Source organism: Sphaerulina musiva (assembly GCF_000320565.1).
Source record: "Sphaerulina musiva SO2202 unplaced genomic scaffold SEPMUscaffold_4, whole genome shotgun sequence".
Taxonomy (NCBI): domain Eukaryota; kingdom Fungi; phylum Ascomycota; class Dothideomycetes; order Mycosphaerellales; family Mycosphaerellaceae; genus Sphaerulina; species Sphaerulina musiva.
Window position 1 is genome coordinate 1,479,659 of NW_016017386.1, and position 27,573 is coordinate 1,507,231.

General features: G+C 52.7%; 10 protein-coding genes across 10 annotated transcripts; 5 read left to right on the top strand and 5 right to left on the bottom strand.

Annotated features, from left to right (window-relative positions):
- Positions 1-392: 392 nt before the first annotated feature.
- SEPMUDRAFT_148834 (uncharacterized protein) lies at positions 393-2,970 on the bottom strand. The gene has a single exon (XM_016905178.1). The coding sequence runs from the start codon at positions 2,591-2,593 to the stop codon at positions 656-658; it is 1,938 nt and encodes a 645-aa protein (XP_016761707.1). The 5' UTR covers positions 2,594-2,970; the 3' UTR covers positions 393-655.
- Positions 2,971-4,480: 1,510 nt separating this feature from the next.
- On the top strand, positions 4,481-6,220 carry SEPMUDRAFT_64653 (glycosyltransferase family 76 protein; the record flags this gene model as incomplete). The annotated part of the gene is made up of 2 exons (XM_016909685.1): positions 4,481-4,820; positions 4,887-6,220. 2 exons carry the CDS (start codon positions 4,481-4,483, stop codon positions 5,990-5,992), a joined length of 1,446 nt encoding a protein of 481 aa, XP_016761708.1. The 3' UTR covers positions 5,993-6,220.
- Positions 6,221-6,439: 219 nt separating this feature from the next.
- On the top strand, positions 6,440-7,368 carry SEPMUDRAFT_163263 (SGNH hydrolase). Its single transcript, XM_016908042.1, has one exon. It carries the CDS (start codon positions 6,447-6,449, stop codon positions 7,266-7,268), a length of 822 nt encoding a protein of 273 aa, XP_016761709.1. The 5' UTR covers positions 6,440-6,446; the 3' UTR covers positions 7,269-7,368.
- Positions 7,369-8,340: 972 nt separating this feature from the next.
- SEPMUDRAFT_64659 (glycoside hydrolase family 55 protein) lies at positions 8,341-11,516 on the top strand. Its single transcript, XM_016909686.1, has 3 exons — positions 8,341-8,400; positions 8,509-10,654; positions 10,737-11,516. The coding sequence occupies exons 2-3, from the start codon at positions 8,619-8,621 to the stop codon at positions 11,245-11,247; spliced, it is 2,547 nt and encodes an 848-aa protein (XP_016761710.1). The 5' UTR covers positions 8,341-8,400; positions 8,509-8,618; the 3' UTR covers positions 11,248-11,516.
- Positions 11,517-11,701: 185 nt separating this feature from the next.
- Positions 11,702-14,963, bottom strand: SEPMUDRAFT_42019 (calcium ATPase; the record flags this gene model as incomplete). The annotated part of the gene is made up of 2 exons (XM_016908853.1): positions 11,702-11,975; positions 12,115-14,963. The coding sequence occupies 2 exons, from the start codon at positions 14,961-14,963 to the stop codon at positions 11,702-11,704; spliced, it is 3,123 nt and encodes a 1,040-aa protein (XP_016761711.1).
- Positions 14,964-15,854: 891 nt separating this feature from the next.
- Positions 15,855-17,319, bottom strand: SEPMUDRAFT_148838 (Isy1-like splicing factor). The gene has a single exon (XM_016905179.1). It carries the CDS (start codon positions 17,292-17,294, stop codon positions 16,566-16,568), a length of 729 nt encoding a protein of 242 aa, XP_016761712.1. The 5' UTR covers positions 17,295-17,319; the 3' UTR covers positions 15,855-16,565.
- A 1,199-nt stretch (positions 17,320-18,518) lies between these two features.
- Positions 18,519-20,736, top strand: SEPMUDRAFT_148839 (L-amino-acid oxidase). Its single transcript, XM_016905180.1, has 2 exons — positions 18,519-18,970; positions 19,025-20,736. Exons 1-2 carry the CDS (start codon positions 18,554-18,556, stop codon positions 20,669-20,671), a joined length of 2,064 nt encoding a protein of 687 aa, XP_016761713.1. The 5' UTR covers positions 18,519-18,553; the 3' UTR covers positions 20,672-20,736.
- On the bottom strand, positions 20,737-23,236 carry SEPMUDRAFT_148841 (MFS monosaccharide transporter). The gene is made up of 9 exons (XM_016905181.1): positions 22,966-23,236; positions 22,886-22,895; positions 22,348-22,818; positions 22,220-22,292; positions 21,942-22,158; positions 21,842-21,874; positions 21,459-21,779; positions 21,317-21,376; positions 20,737-21,231 (listed from the first exon to the last, which is right to left on the bottom strand). The coding sequence occupies exons 1-9, from the start codon at positions 23,059-23,061 to the stop codon at positions 20,776-20,778; spliced, it is 1,737 nt and encodes a 578-aa protein (XP_016761714.1). The 5' UTR covers positions 23,062-23,236; the 3' UTR covers positions 20,737-20,775.
- Positions 23,237-23,945: 709 nt separating this feature from the next.
- On the bottom strand, positions 23,946-25,300 carry SEPMUDRAFT_163268 (ribosomal protein S7). Its single transcript, XM_016908043.1, has 2 exons — positions 24,993-25,300; positions 23,946-24,936 (listed from the first exon to the last, which is right to left on the bottom strand). Exons 1-2 carry the CDS (start codon positions 25,257-25,259, stop codon positions 24,121-24,123), a joined length of 1,083 nt encoding a protein of 360 aa, XP_016761715.1. The 5' UTR covers positions 25,260-25,300; the 3' UTR covers positions 23,946-24,120.
- Positions 25,301-25,588: 288 nt separating this feature from the next.
- Positions 25,589-27,384, top strand: SEPMUDRAFT_132861 (uncharacterized protein; the record flags this gene model as incomplete). The annotated part of the gene is made up of 1 exon (XM_016902517.1): positions 25,589-27,384. One exon carries the CDS (start codon positions 25,589-25,591, stop codon positions 26,798-26,800), a length of 1,212 nt encoding a protein of 403 aa, XP_016761716.1. The 3' UTR covers positions 26,801-27,384.
- Positions 27,385-27,573: the final 189 nt, after the last annotated feature.

The window sequence follows — 27,573 nt, forward strand, 5'->3', positions numbered from 1 at the left end:
ATAAAATCGGCCACTCGGAACCATACAAAGTCCGCCAGACTATAGAAATTGAAAAAAGATTTTGTGATTTTTTATGCTTTTCGTTTTTCTTTTTTTTTCCCTTCATCCCGGGGAGACACGGACGTGGTAAACATGTGCATAGGTCGGAGGTCGGAGGTAGACGGGATTTCTGCAAAAAAAAGACCCGTAGCTCGTAGCGTAGCCCCCTTATGGAATGTGTAATGATTGTGGGTCTAGTGGCTGGTCCCGCTCGTGGAAGGGGTGGGTAATGTTCCCAATGGCAAATGCTGTCGATAGGAAATGGGAGAACCTACAGGTACGGACAGTTGTAGTCACGGTAAGGACATGTATGTGGAGGGGGCAGAGAATAGAACGTGTCGAAATGGATAACAAGGAGTTGAGCATCCCCTTCTTTCATATTTCACTAATGGTCCCAATATGTACATTGACCATGTCAAAACGCCACGGGCTGAACCAACCGAAAAAAAATAATGCACGATCAATCATCATGATCCCAAGTCACTGTCCCAGGAGTTTTTCTAGTGCTGCAAAAATGACCATCCTGCAGTGCACGCTATCCAACGAATCAGCCGATACTGTACACACCTCGAACTTATCGTGTATTGCCCCCATGTGCCCAACTAGATGCACTCCATCAATCGATGCTCTTGGACCCACAAAGCAACCTTCTCCACACTTTTGCTCTCCTCCTGCTCCTGATCTGGGGCATAGCATGGCTCGGTCGTCTCTGTTGTGATGCAAGCATCGTGTTTATAGTACCGTTGGTAGTAGTTGATGATCGGTGTCCAGTTTTATCCTCAGGCGTGACCGATCGCGACTGTCTCTTCGCTGGAGACGCATTCTCCCCGCCCTCCGATGCAGTGATTCGAGTCGAAGGTGAGGGTCGAGGTTTCGCGGGTGTGTCAGCAGGTGATCCTTTGTTCGACGACGAATTGGAAGCCAAGTCTTCACGCGAAGTCTCGTCCAGGTGAGGTTCGCCTGTAGGCTCTGGTCGGAATCCCAACGTAGCTTCAGTCTTCTTGCGGCGGTTGCTAGCTGCACGATGCACGAGAACAGTTGCGGAAGAATCTGCTCGCGATCTCCCAGCCTGTGCCAGATTGATGCTCGCGCTTCTGCTAGGGGCGAGTGATTCGACATCGGACTCTTCCCTCATACTATTACGATTACTTCTACTCAACAAACTTGCTTTACGAATAATGCCCGAACCAAAACTCAGGACACTGGCACGGTTGTCGAGCGGAGCATGGGGTGCCGGTGACCCAGGTGGACTCAGGATGGGACCAGTAGCAGCTCTTGCTGGCGAGCTGGGAAGATCAATCCCAAGTGAGTCGCGTTTATCGTCGCACTTGATACTCGGCGACCAGCCTTCACGCATGGCTACCCAGATCGCAGTCACAGCAATGATCTCTTGAGTGGCATTATCAGTGGTGCATTCGTGGTTGCCGCTGATGTTCTCCTCCTCAAAAGCGTCCTCGAGCGCGGTCGCGGTGGTCTTCGGCGTGCCCAGCGGAGTCGTCACTAAGGGGTCAGGAATCTTATAGGTGTCGTTGATCTCAAGGCCGGTCTTTTGCAAACTTGCTATCACCGGATGTCGGCGCGTGTGAGGCGAGATGGTGCTGAAGTTGAACTTTCGCGTGGCATTCGAGGATGCACCTCTTCCATCTTTGGCCTTTTTGGGCACCCACCGCACCGTTTCCTTCAGACCATGCTCATCAGTGGTACAACACTCGTAGCCGCCAGTAGGAATGGAATAGGCTTCCCATTGCCGTCCCGATGCCATGTATATGGCCATCCGGCCGCTACCGGACTTCTGCTCTTCTCTGCTGCCTTTGCAGATCATCCCAATCACATCTCGAGCTTCTGGCTCCTCATCCTGCGTGCCATACTTCTCGGCCTTCAACACGACGAGGTCGTTGGCGCAGAAGCCATGCTTAGCATGAAAGACCTTGGTGATGGAGCGGGTCAACCGGACACTGAAATTGGCAGACGATATGACCTCCAGTGCCGGAAGGGGTCGCGCATTCGGCTGCAATCGATGCAGTTGGAGGAGGGAGCGTGGCTGGCGATGCAGTTTCTGCTTGACCTTGGACTCGGGCACGGGATGGCACAGGCTGTAGCACGTCTTGGATCGCATGCTGCGCCGGTAGCGCTTGACCTCGTCAATGCTGCCGTCGCGCGAGCCCTCTTCACTGGTGCTTCTCGCGTCGGGCTCCGCGAACATGATGGACCCACTGCTCCTGCTAGGAGAAGGTGGCTGCTCAATGGACATTTTGCTAAACTGTGTGGCGGAAAGGATAGGTCGTTTCGGCGTCGATTGCGGTGCGGCTGATGGCACGTCCGGGTCGGCGGCGTTACCGGAATGATCGGGTTGGGGATTGGGATCGTTGCTGATGGTTTTGCTGTTGCCATTGCCATTGCCATTGCTGTCGGTGGGCGAGGAGGCGGCGGCGGCGGCGAAGGGGCTCAGCAAGCTCATCAAGCTGGTGGGGAGCGAGGGTGTCCATCGTTGGGGCAGTGTCAACCCCGCGGGTTGCCCCAGCGGGTCCGCATTCGTCGAGGTCGCGGCTGCCATGCTGCCACTGCCATACAGGAGTAGCGAGGGTATCGAGGAATGAAGGTGGTAGTAGACATAAGGAGGACGAGGAGGGTCTCAGGCAGGGCACCTCGTAGGAGGTAGTGTAGGTTGCTGACGGGAAATGAATGGCACGACAACGCGGCAGCAAACAGCAGCAGCAGCAGAAGAGCAGACGGAGCAGCAGGAGCAGTAGCAGCAGTGGTGCAGTAGTAGGGTACCAGCAGGAGTGTGCAGACGTGGCGTAGGTTCGCTGACGTGCCGTCCGCGGTGATCAGCCGCTGATCGTCGCACCCCAGAAGTCCCGACTTCCGGTACCTTATACAGGCGGAGTGAATAAAGCTACTAGTAATAATAAGGGAATAAATAGGCCACCCAGCAATTTCGGCCGTGAGCAGCTGGCGAAGCTGCAGCAGGCCAAAGGGGAGGGGGGAGGGAGAGGGAGAGGGAGAGGGAGAGGGGGAGAGAGAGAGAGAGGGATATCCGGAGAGGGATGGAGAACAGTACAACAACATACATCTATAAGCCATACAACACCCACTACAGCCGGCCATGACAACACAAGACTGTTTGCGGCGGCCTGGCGTGAGTGCGTCCTTTGTTGTGAATCTTGTGATTCAGCTCTCAAGTCCAGCCTCGTACTGTACCACGGATACACGCTCACAAGGAGTCAAGGAGCACACGCCAAGCCAGTTACAGGCATGGTCTCATCCACTTCCTCACTCCTTTCGTTCAACTTCGCTCCCGCGCCCACTTCCCTGCTCGTACTCGCTCGTCTAGACTCTATCACTGCATCAAAACATCAGACCAGTTCGCCGGCCTCGCCGATCCCACCTCGCATTGCCTCGCCTCGCTCCTTTTTTTTCTTCCCTTCAATGCTTGTGCATTCTCCATCTGCTAGGAGATACCTCCTAGTCCTAGGAGGTAGTAGTAGTAGTAGAGGTACTACTGTACTAGTACATGTACTCTAATAGATCCTCTTGGTTGCTCTTGTTTACTGTAAGCCTGTGTAAGGTACCGTTCTGCTCCGCTCTGCTGCATTGGGGCGCTACTTGCTACCATTACACGAAACACGATACACGATACACGAAGCACGATAGTCGAAACCCGATGCACGAAACACTCTAATCGCTGTCGCTTGTCTTGTTCCTGTTCCTGTACCTGGTTGCCGGTTGCTGGCCGGCTGCGTTGTACTGCATTGTCTGTATACCTGTAGGTATGTATTGATGTGAATACCGCCTCTGCGTAGTTCGCGCCGACGGTTCGTCCCGAGCAACATTTGCTTGTATAAGTGTGTGTGTGTGTAAGCAACTCGGATATGATTGCACCCAGTACATTAGGAGGTAGTCTTATCCAATCTGTGCTCTTTGCGAGGAACATTATTAGTCAACAATCACGCTATCACTGTCACAGGAGTCACAGAAGCACCAGTAGAGCATTGGCTACCTTACTAGTCTACTCTCTCTACTGCCAGATCTCATCTCATTCTCAGGAGCAGGCCACGCGCTTCGTTGCAAGCTGACGAAAGCGTTGGACTCCTATTGCACCGCGGGGCTCTGTCCACCCGGGCTCTCGCAGAATTACATCCCTACCTACCTGTACACTACAGTACCCTATACTGGCCTACAGTACCTGAGGTATTCAGAACTTACCTACTTGGGTACCTACGGGCACGCTCGGGAACTCAACAAGTCGCCGAATAATGTGCATGCGGCGCGTTGCATGAACGACCATTCCTGATTGCACAAACACGAACACGGCAAGGCCTTCAATTTCATGCACCACGACCAGGTACTCACTCTCCTTCGCACCTCTGACCGAGGAGGTGAGATAGTCAGGTAGTGTGATCAACTGGCAGCGGTCGCCGTCAGACAAACCATCGCCGTCATGAACATCGCCGCTGGGAGCCGCGACGAGGCCAGGATCAATGCGACGAATACGAGCTTCGCACGACTAATCACCATCTTCTGTTTCTGGAAAGCCCTTCTTCTCCTCGTCGCCGCTGCAAGTCCAGGTCCAGGCTATGATACATCGACTCACCTGCTGTTGTTTTCCCGACAAATTCCAGACACCACTACTGTTCCTTCGTGGTTCGAGTACCTCGTACTTCGCTTGACTCGCTGGGATGCGTTGTACTTTGCCAGTGCATCCGCGCGTGGCCCAATATTTGAGCAGCAATGGGCCTTCAGTCCGCTTCTCGCCAAGGTAACCTTAGGGCTCGTGGGTGGTGCGTGTTTCCCCCATCTGTGCGATCGACGCATGATGACTCGGTCAGGCTAAGTATGGCTTTCAGTTTTCTTTTCGCCAGAACGTAGGCCTGGCATTGCGGCGTACGCATTTGCAGGCATCGCAATCTCTCACATCTCGCACCTGCTTGCAGTTCTCCTGCTCTTCCAGCTTGCTCACGAGATACTCCCCGCCAGCCACAGCAGGAAGCACCAGATCGCATTCACGACAGCATGTCTACACATCACATCGCCCGCCGGACTGTTCCTCTCGGCGCCTTATGGCGAGAGCGCATTCGCCATGGCAAACTTCGGGGGCTTGCTCTGTTATGCGAAAGCTAAGCGGAGTTCGCAATCGCCAGAGAGCAACACAGCAGTCCAGGCGGTTCTCTGGACCATCACGTCGGGCTTTCTTCTCGGCGTCGCGACCATGATTCGCAGTAATGGTCTCTTTAATGGCATCATTTTTGCCTGGGACGCGATCGATTGTCTCCCAGGAGTGATTGGGATGCTACAGCAAAGGAATTGGCCTGCGTTGTTCTCACTGATGGGCACATTGAGCGCTGGCATGTTGATCGCATCCGGATACGTACTCCCTCAGATCGTGGCATACATCGAGTACTGCACGGACGGTAATGAGAGGCCCTGGTGCAGCACGGCGTTGCCGAGTATCTACTCATTTGTGCAATCATACTACTGGAATGTTGGCTTCTTGCGGTACTGGACGTTGTCCAATCTTCCGCTCTTCGCCCTTGCCACTCCCATGATACTCGTGCTCATTGGCACGGCGTATGCTACACTGGACAGAAGACAGCTCGTGCATGTCATGGACACGATTTCCATCAGCAAAAGACCTGACAGTGACTCCGCACAGGCACAGAGCAAGGCTCTGTTCTGGAATACTATACCACGCTTGGCTCTGCCTCAACTAATACTGGCAGGCTTAGCGATCACGACGTTTCACGTGCAGATTGTGAACCGCATCTCTTCTGGATACCCGGTGTGGTACCTGATCCTGGCGATCGCTATGCATCCCGAGCCGGGCGCTGGAGAGGTGAAAGGAAGAAGTGTGATTAGCCTCTGTTCGAGATACGCCGAGTGGTTGGTGAGAGCCAGTGTTATGTATGCGATCGTGCAGGGCGGATTGTACGCGAGTTTCATGCCACCTGCGTAGTAGAGCGGTACTTTGTAGATGGTTGCAGTCAGGAGATGGTGAGAGGTGAGAATGTATTGAATGTGCATACCTATATGCCATTATGGCAGTACCTTATGCTTCTCACCAATATTCCGCCCAGACTCGAGGAGGGATACTATTGTACTGGATTCGACCGTTTCGTAATCCTTGCTATAGGTACTGTGGGTAGGTAGGAGGTACCTACATTAAGGTAGATATAGATTGTCCCTGGTCATGGTCGTTGCTCGTCCAACCTCGAATGAATCCAATCCGGCTGTTCCGTCTCCTCGCCCCACTCTCATCCATTGATGCTGATCACTTTCATACCTCCTAATACCGAACATGAGAAGCTACCTGTACTACATGGACTAAGTAAAGTATCTACCTCATATCTGATATTCCCCTTGCCATGAAAATCCACATCAAACTCAACAACGCCGCCGACCAAACAACCATGGTCCCAGAACTCCACCAAACCGACCAATTCATCCTTTTCGGCGACAGCATCACACAACGCAGCTTCAACCAAGACCGCGGCTTCGCCTTCGGCGCCGCCCTCACCGACGACTACGTCCGCCGCCTCGACATAATCAACCGCGGCTTCTCAGGCTACAACACGCGTCAAGCCCTCCACATCCTCCCCCACATTCTCCCCTCGCGATCACAGTCGCGCGTGAGATTTTTGACTTTGTGGTATGGCGCCAACGACGCTCGATTACCCCACACTCCGGGTGAACCTCAACAACATATTCCATTGGAGGAATTTGTGCGCAATACGAAAATTATGCTTACGCATCCGGATGTGAGAGGTCATGAAGGGATTCGAATTGTGCTGATGACTCCTCCTCCTGTTGATGAACGACAATGTCTTCTTGCAGCAGCTGCTGCTGCTGCAGATCAAAAGAATAGCGGAATTTTAAGCCGCAAAGCGTGCGTGACGAGAGATTATGCGGCTGCTATTGTACGACTAGTAGAAGAAGATCACGAGATGCAGACTGCAGCAGCAGAAATACAAGTATTGGATGTATGGAGTCTCATGATCCGACGAGCTGGAGGCGCGCTGGAAGATGCTATTCCCACGGGAGCGCTGGAGATGCCGCAGAATTCTGTGCTGCAGAGTTTTTTGGTCGATGGGTTGCATTTGAGTCCTGCGGGGTATCGGGTTGTGTATGAGGAGTTTGTGGGTCTGATTCGGAGAGTTTGGCCCGATCAGACGCCGGAGCGGCTGCCGTTTGTTTTTCCTGCTTGGGATGATGATGTTTGGAAAAGGGTTTGATTGATGCGGTGTGATGTTTTGTATATATTGTATATACACTTGGCTATGGCTTGAACTACAGGTACTTTTGGTAGGCTGTATATGACTATCTGAAAGGAGGCACTCTGGGGGAACGTCGGAATATAGTATTCTTTCTCTCTCTCCCTTTTTTTTTTCTTCTTCTTCCCCTTCGTGATAATCAGGTTGTGGCTAAGGAGGGCTGTGAGACATGCCGGTAGTCATCATCCACCCTCTCTTGTCACACGACAAGCCACCATTTCTTCCCTTCTTCCCTTTCCCACTTTCACCGCTGGTCAGGCATGATGAAATCTGTCACGCACAAACATTTTGCAGGAGACGTATTGATTACCCCGCCTCTACCTCACAAAAAAGTGTGTGTCTGGCAAAACGCCATAAAGGGACCTCCGTAGGTAGATGGAGTGCAGTACTCGAAAGCAATTGGAGAATCGAGATGGCTCTAAGTTACCTGCTACCTCATAGTACCTAGGTACGGAAGATAGAATCCCGCCATTCTGACGCTTTTTTTTTCCTTTCCATTTGTCGTATTCCGCTCATGCGTTCTTATTCGAGCAGGTCCAATCATGAGGATGGATCATGAGATATGGCTGTAAAGAAAGTATTTTTATATACTTGCTTGATCGGGTATACCACGCGCGTGGCCAATCAATCAAATATACAGTCGATATATGAATGGGCTGAGGACAAGAGGCGAGAGAAGTTCCAAGGAATCGCTACCTCCGTACTTGGACTTGCTTGTAAGATTAGGTTATACGTGCTATATCGATCTAGTGCCTTCGTTTTTCCGAGGGGCCCTTGCGTAGTAATGTAGGGCTGAGGTGTGGCAATCAACCGAGTGGCTGCTGTTCCCAGACTTCACATGCCTCTGACGCCAAGACGCCTCTCTCAGAGTCTCAAATAACGGTCGTGTGCGTACCTCCGTATCCTGGCGGGAAACTCCAACGCTTGTTTCCGTGGCGCTGACATGTCAAATTTCCTTTTTTCCCTTCCATCCAATGCCATCCATGCGCACTGTGCCGTAGATCTGCGCCCTTTGCCCTTTTTCATGGGGAATCGTGGCGGGACTGGCGGCCGGTCACGATGGCGGTGGCATATCATGGGTGAGGACCGTGAGGTAAGGGAGCTGAACGACAGGCCGGGCTGAAGACAACGGCTTTGCCGCTCCAGCAAGCCTCTTCAGACGTGGTCACTCGCCTCTGCTGGATGCTGCTGACTTTCCCAGCTTCACTCACTCGTTGTTGTCGCTGGTATAAGGACTGTCGTCGGTGCTGTCTTTTTTTTCTGCTTCTTTTTCGTTTTCTATCCGAATATGAATTCTTGAGAATTTACACGATGCATTTCTTACACACTCTGCTCTTGTGCAGTGCCGCCGTGGGCAGCACTGTCCATGCACAACTTCTCCTGATCCAGGCATGCGTGCAGCTCGCGCAACAGGCTTTACAGACCTTCAACCTCTGGACAGAATACAAGGGAGTGACTCCCCAGCAGTACAGAATCGAAATCGAAATCACTGCGGTACCACCGATTGTGGATGTCACGCAGGCCACATTAGTGAATAGCTGTGACGATTACTGGCTGCAGACTGCGAAACATCAAGGCATTGCAGCCTTCAACTCCAACCCCTCCGGATACCAGGTATTTCGAAATGTGAAGGATTTCGGCGCAGTGGGAGATGGCAAGACCGACGATACCAGCGCCATCAACAGTGCCATCTCCAGTGGGAATCGATGTGCTCCCGGCTCCTGTGCCTCTTCCACCGTCACGCCCGCAGTCGTCTACTTTCCCACCGGTGTCTACATGGTCAACAGCTCCATCATCGACTACTACTACACGCAAATCATCGGCAATCCCAAGTCGGGATGTACACCCACCATCCGTGCCTTTTCCACCTTTGCCGGCAGCTTGGGCGTCATCGATAGTAACCCGTACGGCAACACTGGCCAGCTCGGATATGGCTCCACGAACGTGTTCTGGCGTCAGATTCGGAACCTGATCATTGATACTACTTTGGTTCCTGCGGCGAATGCTATCACAGGACTTCACTGGCCGACTGCACAAGCAACTTCTCTCCAGAATATGGTGTTCAATATGAGTACTGCGCCGGGCACACAACATCAGGGTCTGTTCATCGAATCGGGCTCGGGTGGCTTCATGAATGATCTCACCTTCTTGGGTGGGCTCTACGGCGTCAACTGGGGGAACCAGCAATTCACTGTGCGGAACCTCACATTCAAAGGCTGCGTGACGGCCATCAATCAGATCTGGGACTGGGGCTGGACATACCAGAACATTAATATTGACAACTGCACTCTCGGCCTGAATATGAGCTCGGGCGGCAGCGGTGCATTGAGCGTTGGGAGCGTCACAATGCTCGACTCCACCATCACCAACACCAATGTTGGTATTCTCACCGGACGAGATGCCACTTCTCAGCCACCTGCTGCAGGCAGTTTGATCCTCGAAAACGTCAGCTTTAGTAATGTTTCCGTTGCTATCCGCGGTCCAGAAGGAACTCGAGTGGGCAGCACAAGTCTCATTGCTGGCTACATCGAGGGTAATGCATACACACCATCGGGACCAAATCGAGTGCAGCAGTCCCTCACTCCCAATGTTCGACCTTCGACACTCCTTCAGAGGGACGGCAAGTACTATCAACGATCAAAGCCTCAGTACGAGAGTCTGCCGTACTCATCCTTCCTGAGTGCGAGGACCGCAGGCGCCACGGGTGACGGACGAACAGACGACACGAAAGCTCTCCAAAATGCGATCAACATTGCTCAGAGCCAAAACAAGGTCCTCTACCTGGACCATGGAAACTATCTGGTGACCGACACCATCTACATTCCCTGTGGATCGAAGATTGTGGGCGAAAGCTATCCGGTCATCATGTCTTCGGGCGCTTTCTTCAACGACATGTCCAATCCGCAGCCTGTCGTTCAAATTGGCAAGCCAGGCGAGCAAGGCTCGATCGAGTGGACCGACACTATCGTCTCCACGCAAGGCCAGCAGAAAGGTGCCGTCCTGATCGAGTACAATCTCGTCGCCCCAACCGGGACACCGACGGGACTTTGGGATGTGCATGTTCGCATCGGAGGCTTCGCAGGCTCCAAGCTCCTCGTCGAAGACTGTCCCAAGACACCCAATCAGACGGTCACACCCGGTCAGATCAACCAGAACTGCATCTCGGGATATTTGTCGATGCATATTACCAAGGGATCGACGGGTCTCTATCTCGAGAATGTCTGGCTATGGGTGGCAGATCACGATATTGAGGATGCCACTTTGACGCAAATTACTGTATATGCAGGTCGTGGACTTCTCGATCAATCCCAAGGGCCTGTCTGGATGGTCGGTACCGGTGTTGAACAGTGAGTAAACTTTTCCCTTTTTTCCCCTTTCCCTTTCTTCCCTTCTCATTTTCCATCATCACTAACCTCCCCCCTCCCACAGCCACGTCCGCTACGAATACCAATTCGCCCAAGCCCGCGCCGTCTACGCCGGCCAAATCCAAACCGAAACAGCCTACTACCAACCCAACCCCAACGCCCGCAACCCCTTCCCCACCGTCCCCTCCCTCTCCGACCCCTCCTTCCCCAACTCCACCATCATCGACTCGCGCCCAGGAAATCTCACAGTCATTCCCGCCGCCAACGGCTGGGGCTTGCGCATTCTCGACTCGCAAGAAATTCTCATCTATGGAGCCGGGTTGTATTCGTTTTTTTTGAATTATAATACTACATGCTCGAATCAGGGTGAAGGGTCGAGATGTCAGAGTCGGATTTTTAGTTTGGAGGAAAGAAATGGAGGGGGAGGGGGAAATGGAGTGAGTGTGTATAATTTGAATACGGTGGGGACGAGATTTCCGATTACTGTGAATGGAAGGGATGAGGCGTATTTTGATGATAATCGGAATGGATTTGTGCAGAGTGTGGCGTTGGTGAGGAATGGGGGGAGGGTTTGAAAAATAAGATGAAGAAGAAGAAGAAGAAGAAACTTTTTTTTTTCTCAAGCCATTTTGTTGCGAGATTACTACTTACTTACTTACTTACTCTACGCACCTAGCTTCTCGAGATGGGGAAGTGAATTAAGCCGTATCTGTACAGGCAGGCAGGCGGACAGGCAGGCAGGCAGGCCCAGAGGATCATTTTATCCGCTCAGGACTTTTTTCTCCCCCTTTTTTGTTTTGGGCGTAGAACAAGAACAAGAACAAAAAGTGAAAACAACAGCCATGGAGCAGTCAGTCAGTCATCAATATGTACAGACGAGAGAGAGAGATAGCTTTTGCAAGAAAAGAAAAAGTATCTGTCGTTCAAATGTATATATATATATATATATACTCTGGTATATATGTAGTTTCTCTCTCTTTCTCTCACAGCTCCCTCCCTCCCCAACTCCCCCTCCCCTTTTTCTCCTCCTCACCAAGCAATCCTCGCAACCCAACTCCTCGGATACCTCCTCACAAGAAACTTCCTCCCCTCATCCAACAACAAAATACTCATTCCATACGCCATGGGAAAAAACCAATACTCGGCCGGAATAATCGCCGTTTGAAGTACATGGTGGAATTTCGGCACGTAGAGGAAGAAGATTGCGAAAATGAGAGCGAAAGCAATGGCGGGGAGTAAGAGCCAATTCATATGGTGTTGCAGAACGGAGAGGCGGCGGGTGCGGACGGCGAAGAGGTTGAACCTGATTTTTTTTTGTGTTAGTTTGGTGCGTTGGAGAGAAGAAAGAAAGTAAGTGGTTTTGAGGGGAGGGGGGAGGAGGAGGAGTCTTGTAATGAAAAAATACACTGCAAAGGCGGGAAAGGAGGGGGAAAACTTCTTACCATTGCATGACGACGAGATTGACAAAATATACGGAACTGGAGGTATTGAGAATATCCAAATATCGATCTTCACTCATTCCTACCGGGGGCACTCCGAATCCGAACCAGAGAGTAGAAAAGGGGATTCCGCGACGTTGCGCGTGCCAGTAAGCCATGGCGAAGGAAGTGACGGACATGATGATCCCCAGAAAACCATATGCTTGCAAGATGAGTTTCCCATTGACCAGACGGTCTTTTTTCGCATCTCGAGGTTTGCGGAGGAGTACGTCTGCTTCGGGTTTCTCGTATGCGAGTGCGGTGGCGGCAGCGCAGTCGGTGAAGCAGCAGATGATAATCATGAGAAAACTCGAGAGAATTTGTGGGAGACCGAAGCAGACGTTGGTCATGACGGGCCAGAATTCGCTAAAGGAGCCTGCGGGTAGGACATAACAGATGGTCTTTTTGAGATTGTCGAAGACGACGCGGCCATATTTGACTGCTTCGACAATCGCGGCGAATGAATCCAGGAGGACCATGTCGGCGGCTTCGATGGCAATGTCACTTCCTGATCCCATGGCAATTCCTACGTCGGCTTCCTTGAGAGAAGGCGCATCGTTGACTCCGTCGCCCGTCATTCCGACTGTGAGTTCGCGATGCTGCAGTTCGCGAACGATCTTGAGCTTGTGCTCGGGAGTGGTGCGTGCAAATACAATTTCATCGTACAAGCTGAGTTTGGTCCACATGGACTCGTCCAGAGTCTCGATATCCGAACCAGAGAGCACAATCGATTTCGTCTTGCTGATATCTTCAACCGACTTTTCACTCACAATGCCTGCGCTCTCGAGGAAACCCTCGTCAAAGGCCAAGTGCGTCACATCGTCGGTGTTGCGAGGAGTCGAAGTGATGATACCGCACTCCGCGGCAATTGCTTGGGCCGTGAGCTTGAAGTCACCAGTGACCATGAAGACGCGAATACCGGCGCCTCGGAGCGTTCTGACCACTTCTGGGATTTCTGGCCGCGGTGGGTCCACGATACCAACGAGACCACAGAAAATCAGATCTCCAGCTGCGCGGCCCAAGATATCACGTTCGTATTCTCGAGGTTGTTCCACAGGATTGAAGGGCAGATCCTTGAGCGGTTTCTCGGCCAAGAGGATCACACGCTTGCCCTGCGAGGACCAGTAATCTTTCATGCGTTCCAGTGTCTTCATATCTCGCTCGGAGAGTTTCTGGATAGAGCCATCGACATCGATGTAGGACGAGCAGCGTGGCAACAAGATATCCGGAGCGCCCTTCATGACGAGTAGTGGATCAGGGGACGTCTCTCCTTTGGTAATGGTGATGGCGAATTTATTCTTGCTGTTAAATGCGACCTTGAAAATGGAGCGCCAGCTGTTGCGAATCTCCGAGACCATGTTCATACCTTCGGCGAAACGCAGTATAGCGGAGTCGGTCGCATCGCCGTTGATTTTGCGGTCCGCAATGGGTTGATCCATGGTGGACGCAACGAACTCGGCATCATTGCAGATGGCACAGGCATTGGCCAGCTGACGAAGGCCCTCGCATGTCTGGTAACGAGCAGGTGCATCCGAAGCAGACATCGAAGTCTTGCCCACAAGAAAATCGGTGACTGTCATCACGTTTCTGGTCAATGTGCCTGTCTTATCGGAACAGATGACATTGACAGCTCCGAGTGTCTCCACGGTCTTCAGGCTCTTGCAGAGAATCTTGTTCTTGCGCATGATGTTGGCAGTGATGGTCAAGGAAGCAGTGACTGCAATGGGCAGTCCCTCAGGAATGAAGCTCACGGCAACAGAAACACAGCTGATGATGAGCATGGGAACACTGATCCAATCGGGGTGGTCTTTGCGAAGCCAGCCGGCCCAAACACCAATGACGATGAGCACCATTGTCAGCATGAGGCCGACAATGATGCCCACGAAGTAGAGAATCTCTTTCTGTAGCGGCGTGAGACCAGTCTTTGGCGTGCTTGTGAGCTTGGCAATACGGCCAAAGATGGTTCGATCGCCAGTCTCGACAATCAGACCCCAAGCGCTGCCTGACACACAGTGGGTTCCCGCAAGTCCAATACAAGCTGTCTCGAGGTAGTTGTCGTCTGTGGAGTCGACAGAAGCGAGGAGCGGCACAGTCTCGCCCGTGAGAATGGATCGGTCGAAACGAGCATCAGATGAGACTTCCAGGAAACGACAATCTGCTGGAAGCTTGTTGCCAATGGTGATTTTGAGGATGTCTCCCGGAACCACGTCCCTGCCGTCCACCTTGACTTGCTCGCCATCGCGTAGCACAATACAGTCTTCGGGTAGCATTTGAGAGATGGAGGCCATGACCTGCGAGGACGAGAAGTCTTGCCAGAAGGAGAAAGCGGCTTGTGCAACCCAGACCACGGCCAAGACAATGGCGAGCGCAAGGTTCGAGACCGATGGGTTGGGATCCCCCAGTGGCCTCCAAGCAATGAACACCAGAATACTACATGTGAAGAGAATGGTGCCAAAACCACCAAAAAGGTAGCCCAGAGTTTGACGTACCCAGTGCGAGGGGGGCGGAGAAGGGATGTTGCGACCCACAGTCTTGAGCTGTTGTGCCACAGCGGAGCTAGTCAGACCATTCAGGCGAGAAGAAGCAAAGCGCTGGAGGAGACTCTCTCTGGTGACCTTGTGATAGTCGCTGTCCTCGACTTCGGCCTGTGCGGCTTGCTTCTTGCTTTTCGGCCTCGCAGCAGCAGCTTTCTTGTTCTTGCGTGGCACGAGACTCTCTCGTTTACTCTCTTCAATGCCGAAGGACAAAGTTCTGAATTGTGGTGGAAGGATGATGCTGGGATCGAGACTTCTTCGATTGGTTCGTATCGACATGGAAGAGTCTCTCGATCTTGACCTGGCGTGACTTCCACCGCGTCCTCGCTCCAGTCGGCCTGTACTCGTACGACGTACACGCACATCGGCGGCGTAAGTGACGCGTCCTCTATCATTGCTTGTCACACGCTCCAGCTCGCTTGTGGCGACTGTGTACGTTTTGGCGTCGTCCATTGTGCTGTTGGCCATTGAGTGCTACACAGGTCAACGGCAGACAATGGCAGGGGGAGGAAGGGAGGGGGAGGGAGAGGAAGAGGAAGAGGGTGAAGGAGAGGGAGAGAGAGAGAGAGGGAGAGAGAGCAAAGAAGGAAAGGAAAGCAGGAAAGAAAGAGAGCTCTATATGTTCAACAGCAGAGCTGCAGCACTAACACGAGAGAGACACAGTGAGAGCGAGAGAGATAGAGTAGAGGATGACAAGGCATGTCGACCACGTGCCCTGTGTACGTATGTGGATGTGCATTGTCGTTGACAAAGAGATTCGAGAGTTCCGCCACGATGGCGAGCGAGAACGAGAGTAGTGTGAGAGTGAAGGCGTGGGGAAAGCTGTGTCGAGGCTGTGCAATTTTGCCAACAACAACAATAACAATAACGACCAGAGGTGAGGTGGTAGATGGTGCCGGGCGGTGGTGGTAGAAAACGACACTAGCTCTAGTGGGGGAGAAATAGGGTATGCCGCATGCGTGATTTTCGACACAAGCGCGAGGCATTTATGTGTGCCTTTCTATGTGCCGTAGCGTCGGATCGGCTGGAATGAAGAGATCTAGACAATCCTCCCACCACGATGCTGACGCTGACGCTCCTTCGAGAATCCATCTCCATTTGACAGGCAAGGTAGACATCAGAAGACCAGGCCATATACTAGTAGTAAACGGCTACGACTACTTTCGCCTATGATAGCTCACTGTGTAACCACCAGCCTCGTCCGAAGAGCTCCCACTTATACCTTGCACTGCAGACGGTTTATCAGATGCACCAGATGCAGTACATAAAGCCGAGGCATCGGCCCACGTCATGTCTGGACTCTGGAATTACCTACCAGGTATGCTGAGTTACAGGGTAACCTCGTAAATAGGTATCCTTGGAGAATTCCGGGGGCTCTTCTTCGTCGGTATACACGAGACCAGATCCTCCTGAATGCACACTGCCTGCAATGCATGTATGTTGCGATGCTTCCCGCACCTGTGCGTGCAACAGAGCATGCGACTACCTGTGTCTGGGTCCATGGTACGCCTTTGGTGTGTCACATAACTTCGGGAATATGACATGCAGCAGGTAGTCCTACTGCCCCGTGTGATGTTTGCTGATTTGCAAAACTCGGGGCTGAGATGCATGTAAAGTCCTATAAGCCAGACAGCGGGTTTGCAGGATCGTTACATTTCTATGCCAGCCGCTTCAGCGGGTCACCGGCCATTTCAATTGCATGATAGCCCGAAGACAGCTATCAGCGCAATCAGGTTGGCCGCGTGCGTTCTGTCATCGACAAGAACTTCGTCACTCTTGCCCACTGAGTCGTGCAAGAACAGAATCACAGCCTGCCAACCGGTGTGCTTGTCCTCGAGTGCGATAGGCGTTGCGCGAAGAGAAAACTGCTTCACTACGCACTCATAGCTTGTCCAGTAGTTTTCGCTTTCGCCTTTCCAACAACTCGGTCTCGACCTCTTCTGCAGTAGGCAACTTCCACAGAACTCCATCTCCTGCGTCGCCAGGCAAAGGTTCAAAGTCTCCATCTGCAGTGTCCGCTTCCGACGCGAGCGCCTCGAACGCCTCTTGCTCCTTTTGCGCTTCATACCGCAGCAACGTGCCATCCTCTTCGTCCAGATTGTAGCCATAGTACGAAGCATCCACGCGTAACCGCAGATCCTGTCTCGCCTCTTTCACTTCCTTCTCCGGCTTCTGCGTGGCAGCCTCGAACAGCTCCTTCACGCCAGGCAGTTCTCGCGCTCGCCCAAAGTAGCGATAGCCTTTACCGCCTCCATCAATCACCCGTCCTTCATCATCTGTGACTTTCCCGCCTCCCCGCATGTAGTTGGGTCCGCCCAGCTCTCGAATGCGCATCTCCCATTGCCATTTCTCCTTGAAGAGCTTGTTCAGCTCGTCGTTGAGATCGCGGATCTGGAAGTCGCTCAAGGCGAGGTCCTGGATTTTGGAGACTTTGCGACTGATCTCTTTGAGCACTTGGCCTCGCCATCGTTCACACGTCTGAATGTTTTCCTGCTGCGAAATGGCCTTGGGTCGCTTGGTCCGGTTGATGTCGACGATGCCTAGATCGGCGGCTTGTTGCGCCCGAAAGCGGAACAGCATCGACTGCGACTTTTCTGCATTTCGTGCCATTTCTGCGGGGATGCGTACAGTTGGTGAGGATGATTTCGCTGAAGTTCGCGGCAATCAAGAGAGTTCAGATGGAAATGGAGATACTCGTGACTCGGGTAAACATGAGGCACGTGACATTGAATCTTTCGGCAGACTCCGAGCAAGCAACACACTATCAAACCTTCAACAAGCTCACCTCATCTCACGATTGAAGTCCTGTCAATTTTGCTTTAATCACCTTATTGGAGGAGACATGTACAAGGACATCCTGTACTGTACAATATCTTACTACAGATGGATTGCACTGACAAAGGAGTACCTTACATGATATCTCGTCTGGTCTTTATCTGACTGCTGCACGGTGATGCAACGGAGCTCCACGCGGAAGCCTCCGAGCAATCCCCCCCCCCTCTCTCAGGGCCCCATTATTGATTATATTTATCGCGCTACAGGAAGAAAGAAAAGACACTGAGATGGCGTGTAATGGCCGCTCAGTGATTCGGCTCAGTATCTCCCCTGAACCTGATTGGGATATGCTAAACAACGATACCTCCTAGTGGGAGCCCGATGTTACCCAACTTCCTTTGCTGTGACACTGTATTGTAATAAGGCTAGTATTCGTACGCTGTGACTAACCTCCAAAGGCAGCTCACGTCCCGATCAAGGGTACAGAGGCTGCTGGATCGCTGCACCGGCAGTCGTACCTGTTATGAAAATTGTGCTGCCAAGGCGTCCGCATCCAGGCTCAGCGAATTGCCTCCTCAGCAACCTCCGAAGCTGCTATCAGCACACGGCGTCGATGGGGACAATCATCATTTATCATCATCATCACCACCACCATCATCATTGCTCCGTTGCGAGTGTCGGAAGCAAAGATTTTCGGACCATGATGCCTCCGACTCCACTGCCCCTCAGGAATACCGCCGCCGTGTAGGGCTGCCCGAGAGGAAGCAAATCCTGCGGTGATAGGCGAAAAGGGACGATGGATACCCATACAGCGGTCGCTTATCTGACAGCAGGTACCTCTTCCAACTCCCTAAAAGGGCGGTGATTGACGCGCCATGTGTGTATGGCGTCGAGATATGTGTGTCTACTGCCGGCTGAGGCGTAGGATAAGCCTGGCCTGGCCGGGCAGCCGCAACGGTCTTTTTTTCTGCATGGGAATTTCTAGCCATGGCATCGCCACACAAAGCTATAAGATATGCTTGTAGGTGTCCCCTGAGTAAGTGTTGTTGCAGTCCAGCGGTCAGTTATTTGGGCTCTCATACGCCAAGCCCAAGATGGCATCCAGGTCACTCATCTTCACTCTTGGACTCGCCACTGCGGTAGCTGCCACTGCTACCCCACTATCCACACTCTCCTTCGCAGATGGCATCGTAGCAGAGGCTGGTGGTATGCACAATGTGCAGATCACATATAACACTCCGCTAGACGGCGAGCTGTCCATTCACTATGGTCCATGTGAAGTCGTCTCTTCTGACGAATGCCACCACACTCTCGGCAGAACTCATGTCGGGGCACATCCGCTTGCGAAACGGCACGAGCTACACTCGGACCAGAGACCGACCAGATTCGTCTGGCTACCACCAAAGGACATCACGTCGGGAGGATGCCTTCATGCTTTCTCCGGGGAGACCCTGATTGGACGCTCGTCACCAATCCAGGTCAAGTCGAGAAAACAAAAGCGATGGACTGCGGTAAGCGAACGGAATGCTCATCCCACATCAAACAATTGCACTAACATCACCCAGGCCGCAGATATCATGGATGCCGAGGGCCCATGGTTCGATGGCGTTGCATATCTACAAGAGAAGCAGCCTGATGAAGTGTTTGTTGCGGCAGCAAAGTCCAAGACCATCGGTATCCTTGGTGGCGGCATGTCTGGTTTGATGACCTCCCACCTACTCGAAAGCGTCGGCTTTCACAACTGGAAAATCATCGAGGCCAGCAATCGCATCGGCGGCCGGGTGCATACGTCGTATTTGAACGGTAGCAAGCCCAGCGATTATCAGTATCAAGAGATGGGACCCATGCGTTTCCCCGTCAGTGTGACATACGAGGATCCTGCAGAGACGATCCAAATCAACGACCATCAAATGGTCTTTCAGCTTGCCGATGTGCTCAACAAGCAGAACGGCAACAGTTCGGAATACGAGGTAAAGTTCATCGAATGGATCCAGAGTGCCGCAAACAACCCCGCCACCACTTCTCAGCGCAGACCCGATGGTACCATTCCCGGCGCAGCAGAAGTCGCCGCGAATCCTGCATACGCCGACAATGCGAACCTGACCTACTCGAATGCCACCGCCGTGGCAGAAGCGTCGGCAGCATACGATGAGTGGCAGGGTTTGGATCGGGAAGCGTTCCGCGCCATCGCAACCAACGTGTACAAAGCGCACAAATGGAGCGTGGACAATGGATATTTCCACTTCAGCGAAGCGGGCTACCTGAATTACCAACTGGGCATCAACGCCAACATCACCGACCAAGTGGACGACATTTCCAACTCGGGTGATTCCTGGGCGTACGATTCCGTCTACTTTTCCGCGACGGAGTGGCGAACCATCGACCAAGGCCTCTCTCGCCTCCCGCATGCCTTTACCCCTGCCGTCGCAGGCCGCATCCAATACAACACTACCGTGCAAGGTCTCCACTGGAACGAAAGCACCAGCAAAATCTCCGTCGAGTACCGCACCAAAGACAACCTCTTCTCCCGCGTCCCCGAAACCCAAGAATTCGACTACGTTGTCGTCGCCGTCCCCTTTAGCAAAGTCCGCCTCTGGACTCTTCCCGCCTACACCAGCCTTTTGAACCGCGCCATCCAACGCCTCAACTACGACCCTTCCTGCAAAGTCGCTCTGCACTACAAAACTCGCTTTTGGGAACATCTCCCCCACCCCATCCTCGGCGGCTGCGGCTCCACCAATCTCCCCCAAATCAGCAGCGTCTGCTACCCCTCCTACAAACTCAACTCCACCGGCCCCGGCGTGCTCTTAGGAACCTACATCTCCGGAGTCGGAGCCCGTTCAGTCGGCTCCATGACCGAAGAACAACACGTCGCACACGTTCAACGCGCCATGGTCGAAATCCACGGCCCCATCGCCGCCGAGCAATGGACAGGAGAATACGATCGAATTTGTTGGGAACACGACGAATTCCAAGCGGGTGCTTGGTGTGACCCGACACATGATCAACAGGATTTATATTTGCCTGCGTATTTTCATACGGAGAAACATAGCGTGTTTGTTGGTGAACATACGAGTTTTACGCATGCGTGGATTTGGTCGGCGTTGGAAAGTGCTGTGAGGGGTACCAGTCAGTTGTTGTTGGATATGGGGTTGGTGGATGAGGCGAAGGAGATTGTGGAGGTGTGGATGGCGAGGTGGATTGAGATGTGATGAACTGTAGGTACCTTACCTTACCTTACTTAGGAAGGAGTAACGTCAAAAAAGAATTACTTTACTGGATATTGACTTTGTGTGGCATTTCGTTTTCCCACTACCTAGGACGACGACTTCTTCTCTTCCTCTCCCCCACTACTACTATTACGAACATGTTCCACCTTCTCCGCAGCACTTTCCTCTCCACCATCTCTTCCCCCACCCTTACTCCGCAACAACTGCTGCGGCCTAGTCGTCGTCGTCGAAGAAACAACCGAACTTCTCCTCCGGTGTTCCACCTCTCTCGCCTCCTCAGTATCCTCATACGGAATGAGCAACTCGCCTCTCTTTCCATATCGTCTCGGTTTCTCTCTAGCGACTTTGACGACAGTAAAAGCGCCTTGCCAACCATGGACTTTGTGGAAGATTTCGTCCATTTCTTCGAGAGAGCGGTAGGCGGTTTCGGGGAAGAAAAAGTATACGCACGGCACCATGAAGGCGTTGATGATGGCGAAGACGGTGTACGTGTTGTATTGGATATTGGCGAATGCCACTGGCGTGACCATGACGACCATGAACTATGAAAAATTTAGACGGTCAGTTCCTGGTCGATGGGTTTGGGGGGAGAACTGGGGGTAGGGCTGATGAGAGAGAGAGACTTACATTGAAGATCCAATTTGCTGTAGTTGCAATGGCGTTTGCTGGAGCTCGGATATCGAGCGGCTGCGAGTGTTTGGATTAGTAGCTGTCTCATCACACAATTTGAAAGTGCAGTGTAACATAACAAAAAAAAAGGAGACCGTACCGTAATCTCAGCAGGATACAACCAAGTCATGCCCAACCAGCCGACCGCAAAGAAACTGTTAAACACAAACAAAAAAACTGCAGCTGCAATTCCTGCCGATACATGTCGAGGATCCGTGTTGGGAATGGAAGTCGTCCCGGCCAAAACTGCCATGGAGCATGCTTGGCCAATTGCTCCGAAGAGCATGAGCTTTCGTCTGCCCACTCGTTCGATGGTGAAGATGGCGATCAAGGAGGCGAGGAAGTACTCGGTGCCGTTGAGTGCTGCTAGGAGTCGAGAGAGAAAGGGAGATAGTCCGATGCTTTGTTCGAAAATTGTCGCCTGGGTTCAAGAGGATTAGAGGTCTTATATACATGTACAGGATGCGGCGAGGCTGTACTCACAGCGTAATACGTAATGATGTTGATTCCCGAGATCTGTCGTTGAGGTTGATTAGTACTCTGACGACCGTTCACATGTAAGATGAACAGCAGAAACACTGACTTGTTGAAAGGTCTGATTGACGTAACCCAGTAAAGTTCGATGGAAGTTGCGGTTGCGGTTGAATTTGAAGCAGTCTGTGAAACTTCCTCGGGCCATTTCGAAGACCGTGTCTTTGACGGCCCTGAATTCCTGCTGCACCTTGGGATCGTCTTCGGTAGTGTTATCGAGTGCACTGAGGACCTGGATGGCCTCTGCGTCTCTTCCCTTCAAGACGAGCCTGTGGTGTACGTTAGTGCTGTAGCAAGAGAAGAATAAGCTACTGTCAGCAGTTCACGCACCATCTAGGTGACTCAGGCAGCCCTGGGATCAGAGCAACGATGAATAGAGCAAGAATGATCTGGAAGGCGATAGCTACGAAGCACATAAATCAGCATCAACTCTGCTTGTGGACGTCAGTTGTACTTACGAAAGCGCCATGATATGGTACTGGGTTCCAAGAAGCTGAAGCCCAGATCGATCCAATAACTCAGCATGACACCAAAGACGATGAGGGAACCCTCAATCATCACCATTTGACCTCTTCGATGCGACTTGGACGTCTCCGATTGCCACGTGGGCACGGTGCTGGTGTTCATGCCATTGCCGAACCCGGTAAGCCATCTCGAAGCAATGAGCTGGCCCAGCTCGAACGAGCTCGCTTGGAGGACGGCGCCGATGATCATGATAATGCTGCCGACCATGATGGTCTTTTTCCGTCCCAGGATGTTGCCCAGCCATATGGTTGCGACTGCGCCAAAGAAACAACCCAAGGTGTAGGCGCCGACAGTGATGCCCTGGATGTTGCTCACTTCGCTGGCGGTGCGACCGGTCCGGCCGGGGTTGGCTGTGTCAATCTCGGGAAAGTATTTGAGAAAGGAGGGTAAAGTGAGCAAACCGCCTGCATTGTGATCGAGTGTTAGAAGAATAGCCCTCAAAGGATTGCTCGAAACGGAAAGCTGTCATACCCATGACACCCTACGTCTGTGTTAGTCGTCGTCGAACATGCATCGAAAAAGGTTATATATATATATATAAATGTAAATACCTGGTCATAGCCAAAAAGAGCAAAGTCCACACCAGCCACCACGGCAATGGCGATGTTGAGCTGAGTGCCTCGCAGGCCGTAAAATGGTTTGCCCATGTCGTCCAGCGAATGTCGATGGCACAAGAAAAAAGGCACGACAGACGGGCGCACAAGCACTCATATCATACTGGCAGAAGAAGGGAACACGGATCTCGGCATTCCCTTCTAGGCCATCCCGGTCGGCGTGTCAGGCGTGTGGTGGCTATCGAGTATGGTGGTGCAGAGTAAAGGCAGTATCCGTGGCGGATGCAGGCATGATGGCGTCTGTTCGGGTCGATTCGTGCTTCTCATTGGCTGCGTAGTGAAAGTGCAAGATGGAGTTTCTCCTGGAGATGCGGAGAAGACATGGGGTAAAAAGGGCGGCTCGCTCGCGGCTGGTTGTATACTGTACCCACCTCACTATATCACTGGCGTCACATCTTCCAGGGGTGGGAAGTTTCAGAGCTTCCGACATCTATGTCATCACGCGGCCGAAGCGCATTGACTGTCCTGTTTGTTTCTCAGTAGTGTTTGTACTACCTCCTAGAAAGAAGGCATATGGACTTGGGTGTAACTGAGGTCGATGGAGAGAGTACCTCCTAGGACGACGGAAGCGAGTCAGAAGTAGAGCTTGGCACTTGGCATTTGCAGATCGTAGTGAATTTTGCCTAAAGTACCTACACCTCCATTGATCGACATGTGATTGCATACCTCAGGCACTAGGAGGTACTGTAACGAGGAGGTACGGTATGATGAGTATCTACAATGTGCGAACAGTGGGCCTGAGGTGGGCGTCGGGAACTGATGTGTGTCTTCTTCGGTAACGGACAGCGCTTGAAAGGTAGGATTTGGTCGGAAGAGTGATGAGGCCAAGGTACATGTAGAAACCTAGGAGGTACTGGCGTGTCGACTTGCCTTGCCGACGTAAATCGGGCTACGGAGCGACGAAGGATGGAATGACCCCACTATTCATTGTCATCACACAGCCATCTAAGCGACTGGTGCCACGGCCAAGTCTCTGCCAGAAAGGAGTCCACTCTGCGAGACGAGCCGGGGAGAAAATATGCCAAGTTATGTATACATTCGTACATGTCACCCTGTCACTGCCTTCTCTCCTGTCCTGTGTGCTACGTGGGCCTAACGTCTCCCACGCATACTGTAGTTCAAGTTCGCTCTCGCAGTGGTAGCCAGCTTATGCACCCCCGTCCTCTTGTCCCACACCGCACTCCTTCCCTCGACAACGGCAATAAGCTCTTCAGCAACCTTTTGCGCAAACATGTCGTTGCCACTGCCCCTGCTTTTCTTCTTGCTCGCTGCGTCCAAAATCCACATGAACCCCGTCCGTCTCCTCTGTCGCAACCCCAGCGGTACTGGAATTTGCAATGCCACACCACCACCCGCCGCACCTTTCTGTGATCGGATGCGAAGGAGAGGCGCGACACTGTCCACGGCAAGTGTAAGGTACAGGACCGGGTTCAGAGGGAGATGTGATGCAGGCGGTGCGCCAGGTAGCAAGGGCCGATTGGGGTTGTATGTGGGAGCTGGGGAGGTTCGGAGGATGTTGAGGATGACGCTCATGTTGCGCTGCGCTTTGGACTTCTTGCCGTCTTTCATGAGCAGGTTGGTAATTTGAGTGACGACTGGGTCGTACCTGTGATCTTTCACCAGTTCCCGAGGAAGAGGAAGGGGTGGAAGCGGGAATTTGTGGCCTTTGGGCTCGGAGGTGTCAATCTCGGCAGAGGCGGAGGCGCTGTAGTCGGCGGCAGCAGTGGTACCAAAGGACTGTTCGATTGCTGGAGGCGCATATGATGAAGATTCCACTTCGAGTCGTCTACGTGCATACGTCGAGAACTGTCGTGTTTGAGTGTGAGGCTTAGTTGTGTTGCCGGCCTTCGCATCGTCCTTCATGACTTGAGGCGCATTCTTCCGTGTCTCCTTCTCCTCTTTCAAGATCTGGCATCAATCAATTAGTACACGTCCTCCCTGCCTGATCAAGGACAGCCACTCACATCCTGCACAGGTGTGCCCTGGCCCTCGATATCTGGTCCCTTGCCGCCCTGGATCTTGGCCATCTTCGCTGCTTCCTCGCTCACATGCTCTGCCTGCTGCATGTTGGGTCCCACGTTCTCGCCTTCGGCTTTGGGCAGGTCTTTGCTGCTGTCTGCAAAAGTGCGCCGCGAGACTCCCACAACCACATTGCTGCGGCGAGCAACAGCTAGTCGCGGGCGGAAGGCGACTGTTCGGAGCACCGGGAGCGGATTGATGGCGGAAGGCATTGTACTGATCGTCAATGGCAATGTACAATGAGGTGCGCTGCAGTCTGCGATGGAGGGTACATGTAGTGTTCTCGGCAGTGAGGTAACAGACGCCAAGCATTCGCAGGCAAAGCCAAACCATCTCCCCACTGAGGAAGGTTGTACTCGTGTCATAGTCGCGTCTCCCATCGCTTGGCGGTGATCAAGCTTCACTTCCATCACTTCCATCGAGCTTCGTACGAGGCAATCCTCCAAACATCTTCTCCTCTTCCCCTCTTTCTTCCCCCTGTAACCAACACAACACGATACCACGCCAGATCGCTGACGACGGCGGCGACGACGACGTCGTTATGGCGGCAAAAGACACATCGAACCCACTGGTCATACCAGGCCGACCCAACACATCACTCAACGTGCAGCTACATCCCCTCACGCTGCTCACCATTTCCGACTACATCACTCGGCACTCGATTCGCCAACAAGACGGCCCCGCGGTGGGTGCCATCCTCGGGCAGCAGAATGGCCGCGATTACACGCTCGAGATTGCGTTTGAGTGCAAGCTCGCGCAAGATACCTCGGACGACGTGCTCCTGGATGCCGAGTGGTTCAACACCCGACTAGATATGTACAAGGAAGTGCACAAGGAGCCTGCGCTAGACCTTGTTGCGCTCTTCGCCCTCGGCCCCGTTTCCGGTCCTCAACCGCCACATCTTCCGCTCTTGCAGCAAGTGAAGAATATCACGGGGTCAGACAACGTCATGCTGCTCCTCTTCCACCCGGAAATGGTCGACAGCCTACAGGGCGGGAAGCTGCCCATCAGCCTATACGAGTCAGTCGAAGAGACGGAGAACAACGTCAGATTCAGAGAGCTGGCATATGACGTCGAAACAAATGACGCTGAGCGGATCGGTGTGGACTTTGTGGCCAAGGGCGGTGGTAGTGCCACTGCTGTTGTAAAGACCGGCGCAGACTCATCTCCGGGAACCTCCAAAGACGCCAAGGGAAAGCTGAAAGGAAAAGGAAAGGCCAAGGACGAAGAAAGCGAGGCGAATGGCACACCTGCAAGCGCATTGTCGGTGGAGGACGACGAGCTCATATCCTCTCTCCAAGCTAAAATAAATGGGATCAAGATGCTGAACGAGCGCATCACTCTCCTCCGGACATACCTGACTAGTCAGCCGGAGAGTTACCTTACCGATGCTTCGTCGACTGTGTCACCCGCAGACGGCACCAATTACCAGCTATTGCGCAGTATTAACTCTGTGCTTTCGCGCCTGCCACTTCTTACACCTCCGCACACTCAGCAGAGCCTCGACGCGCCAAACACATCAACTCCATTGAAGATTGCCAGCGAAAAAGAACAGGAAGACGTTCATCTCACATCTCTCCTCGCCAGTCTGACGCGCTCAGTCGCGGAGGCGCAAGCCATGGGGGGCAAGTTTAGTGTAGTGCAAAAAGAGAAGCAGAACAAGGATCGTGGCCAATTTCAGGGGAATAGAGCTCGTGGTGGATATGGTGATGAGTCTTCGTTCAACTACAGCAGCGGCTTCGTCGGGAACTAGCAGCGCTGGCTGATGAATCAGCAGGGCACATTGTGGGGGGCAATGTCCTACCTAGACCAACGCTTTTTGGAGATATCCCTGTCCTGAAAGGTGGCCATGGCTCGCAGTAGCACGAACTACGCAAATGGCGGAACAAGTAATGCTGTACATCTGGACGGAGCTGATTGGCGTGGCAAGTCGGGCCAGACCCCTAACTACGCCTGCAGTGGTGACAGACTTGAATGATGATGCCGTGCTTGCGCTCTGATCAGCGAGGCGGATATAAGGGTGAAGAGACACGATAGACACGAGACATGACACATGGCATAGGCGTTCATGCACAGCCTGCTGAAACCGCTACTGGCGTGATTAATAGAGAGGAAGCATGGACTTTCTTAGACGGAAAATGAGATATGATCGGCTCCAGCATGCCCAGGCATGGTCTTACAGAGCACATCCGAACGACAAACATTATATTCAACTCTCCGGCTCCCTGGCCCACCATTTTTGCACTTTTGTCCCGAATCGTGGATGACTAGGCGTCAGTCAAGGTTTGAGACCTACCCGTACCAAGCACCGTATCTATGTATTCTTTCCACAGCAACCCCAGGCGGAGTCGCCCGTTCGACGGGATCAAGAAAGGATAATATATTTGTTCTGTCCATGGTACTCTGTCGTATGAACCAATAATGCCTGTGCATTTGCACTCTTATTGATCATCAGATATTTAGATGCTTGCGAAGCTTTCCGTATGTCAGCTTCAGCTCGCTGATTGGTCTCCGCATTGGAAAGAT

Excerpts from the sequence above, each read along its gene's own strand:
- SEPMUDRAFT_163268 (XM_016908043.1), bottom strand. The coding sequence starts at position 25,259 with ATGCCTTCCGCCATCAATCCGCTCCCGGTGCTCCGAACAGTCGCCTTC. Across the intron at positions 24,937-24,992 it reads AGGGCACACCTGTGCAGGAT|ATCTTGAAAGAGGAGAAGGA; the intron begins GTGAGTGGCTGT and ends GATTGATGCCAG.
- SEPMUDRAFT_148834 (XM_016905178.1), bottom strand. The coding sequence starts at position 2,593 with ATGGCAGCCGCGACCTCGACGAATGCGGACCCGCTGGGGCAACCCGCG.
- SEPMUDRAFT_148839 (XM_016905180.1), top strand. The coding sequence starts at position 18,554 with ATGGCATCCAGGTCACTCATCTTCACTCTTGGACTCGCCACTGCGGTA. Across the intron at positions 18,971-19,024 it reads AACAAAAGCGATGGACTGCG|GCCGCAGATATCATGGATGC; the intron begins GTAAGCGAACGG and ends AACATCACCCAG.
- SEPMUDRAFT_148838 (XM_016905179.1), bottom strand. The coding sequence starts at position 17,294 with ATGGCACGAAATGCAGAAAAGTCGCAGTCGATGCTGTTCCGCTTTCGG.
- SEPMUDRAFT_64659 (XM_016909686.1), top strand. The coding sequence starts at position 8,619 with ATGCATTTCTTACACACTCTGCTCTTGTGCAGTGCCGCCGTGGGCAGC. Across the intron at positions 10,655-10,736 it reads GTCGGTACCGGTGTTGAACA|CCACGTCCGCTACGAATACC; the intron begins GTGAGTAAACTT and ends CCCCTCCCACAG.
- SEPMUDRAFT_163263 (XM_016908042.1), top strand. The coding sequence starts at position 6,447 with ATGGTCCCAGAACTCCACCAAACCGACCAATTCATCCTTTTCGGCGAC.
- SEPMUDRAFT_148841 (XM_016905181.1), bottom strand. The coding sequence starts at position 23,061 with ATGGGCAAACCATTTTACGGCCTGCGAGGCACTCAGCTCAACATCGCC. Across the intron at positions 22,159-22,219 it reads CTGCCTGAGTCACCTAGATG|GCTCGTCTTGAAGGGAAGAG; the intron begins GTGCGTGAACTG and ends CGTACACCACAG. Across the intron at positions 21,232-21,316 it reads CAGCAAATTGGATCTTCAAT|TTCATGGTCGTCATGGTCAC; the intron begins GTAAGTCTCTCT and ends AATTTTTCATAG.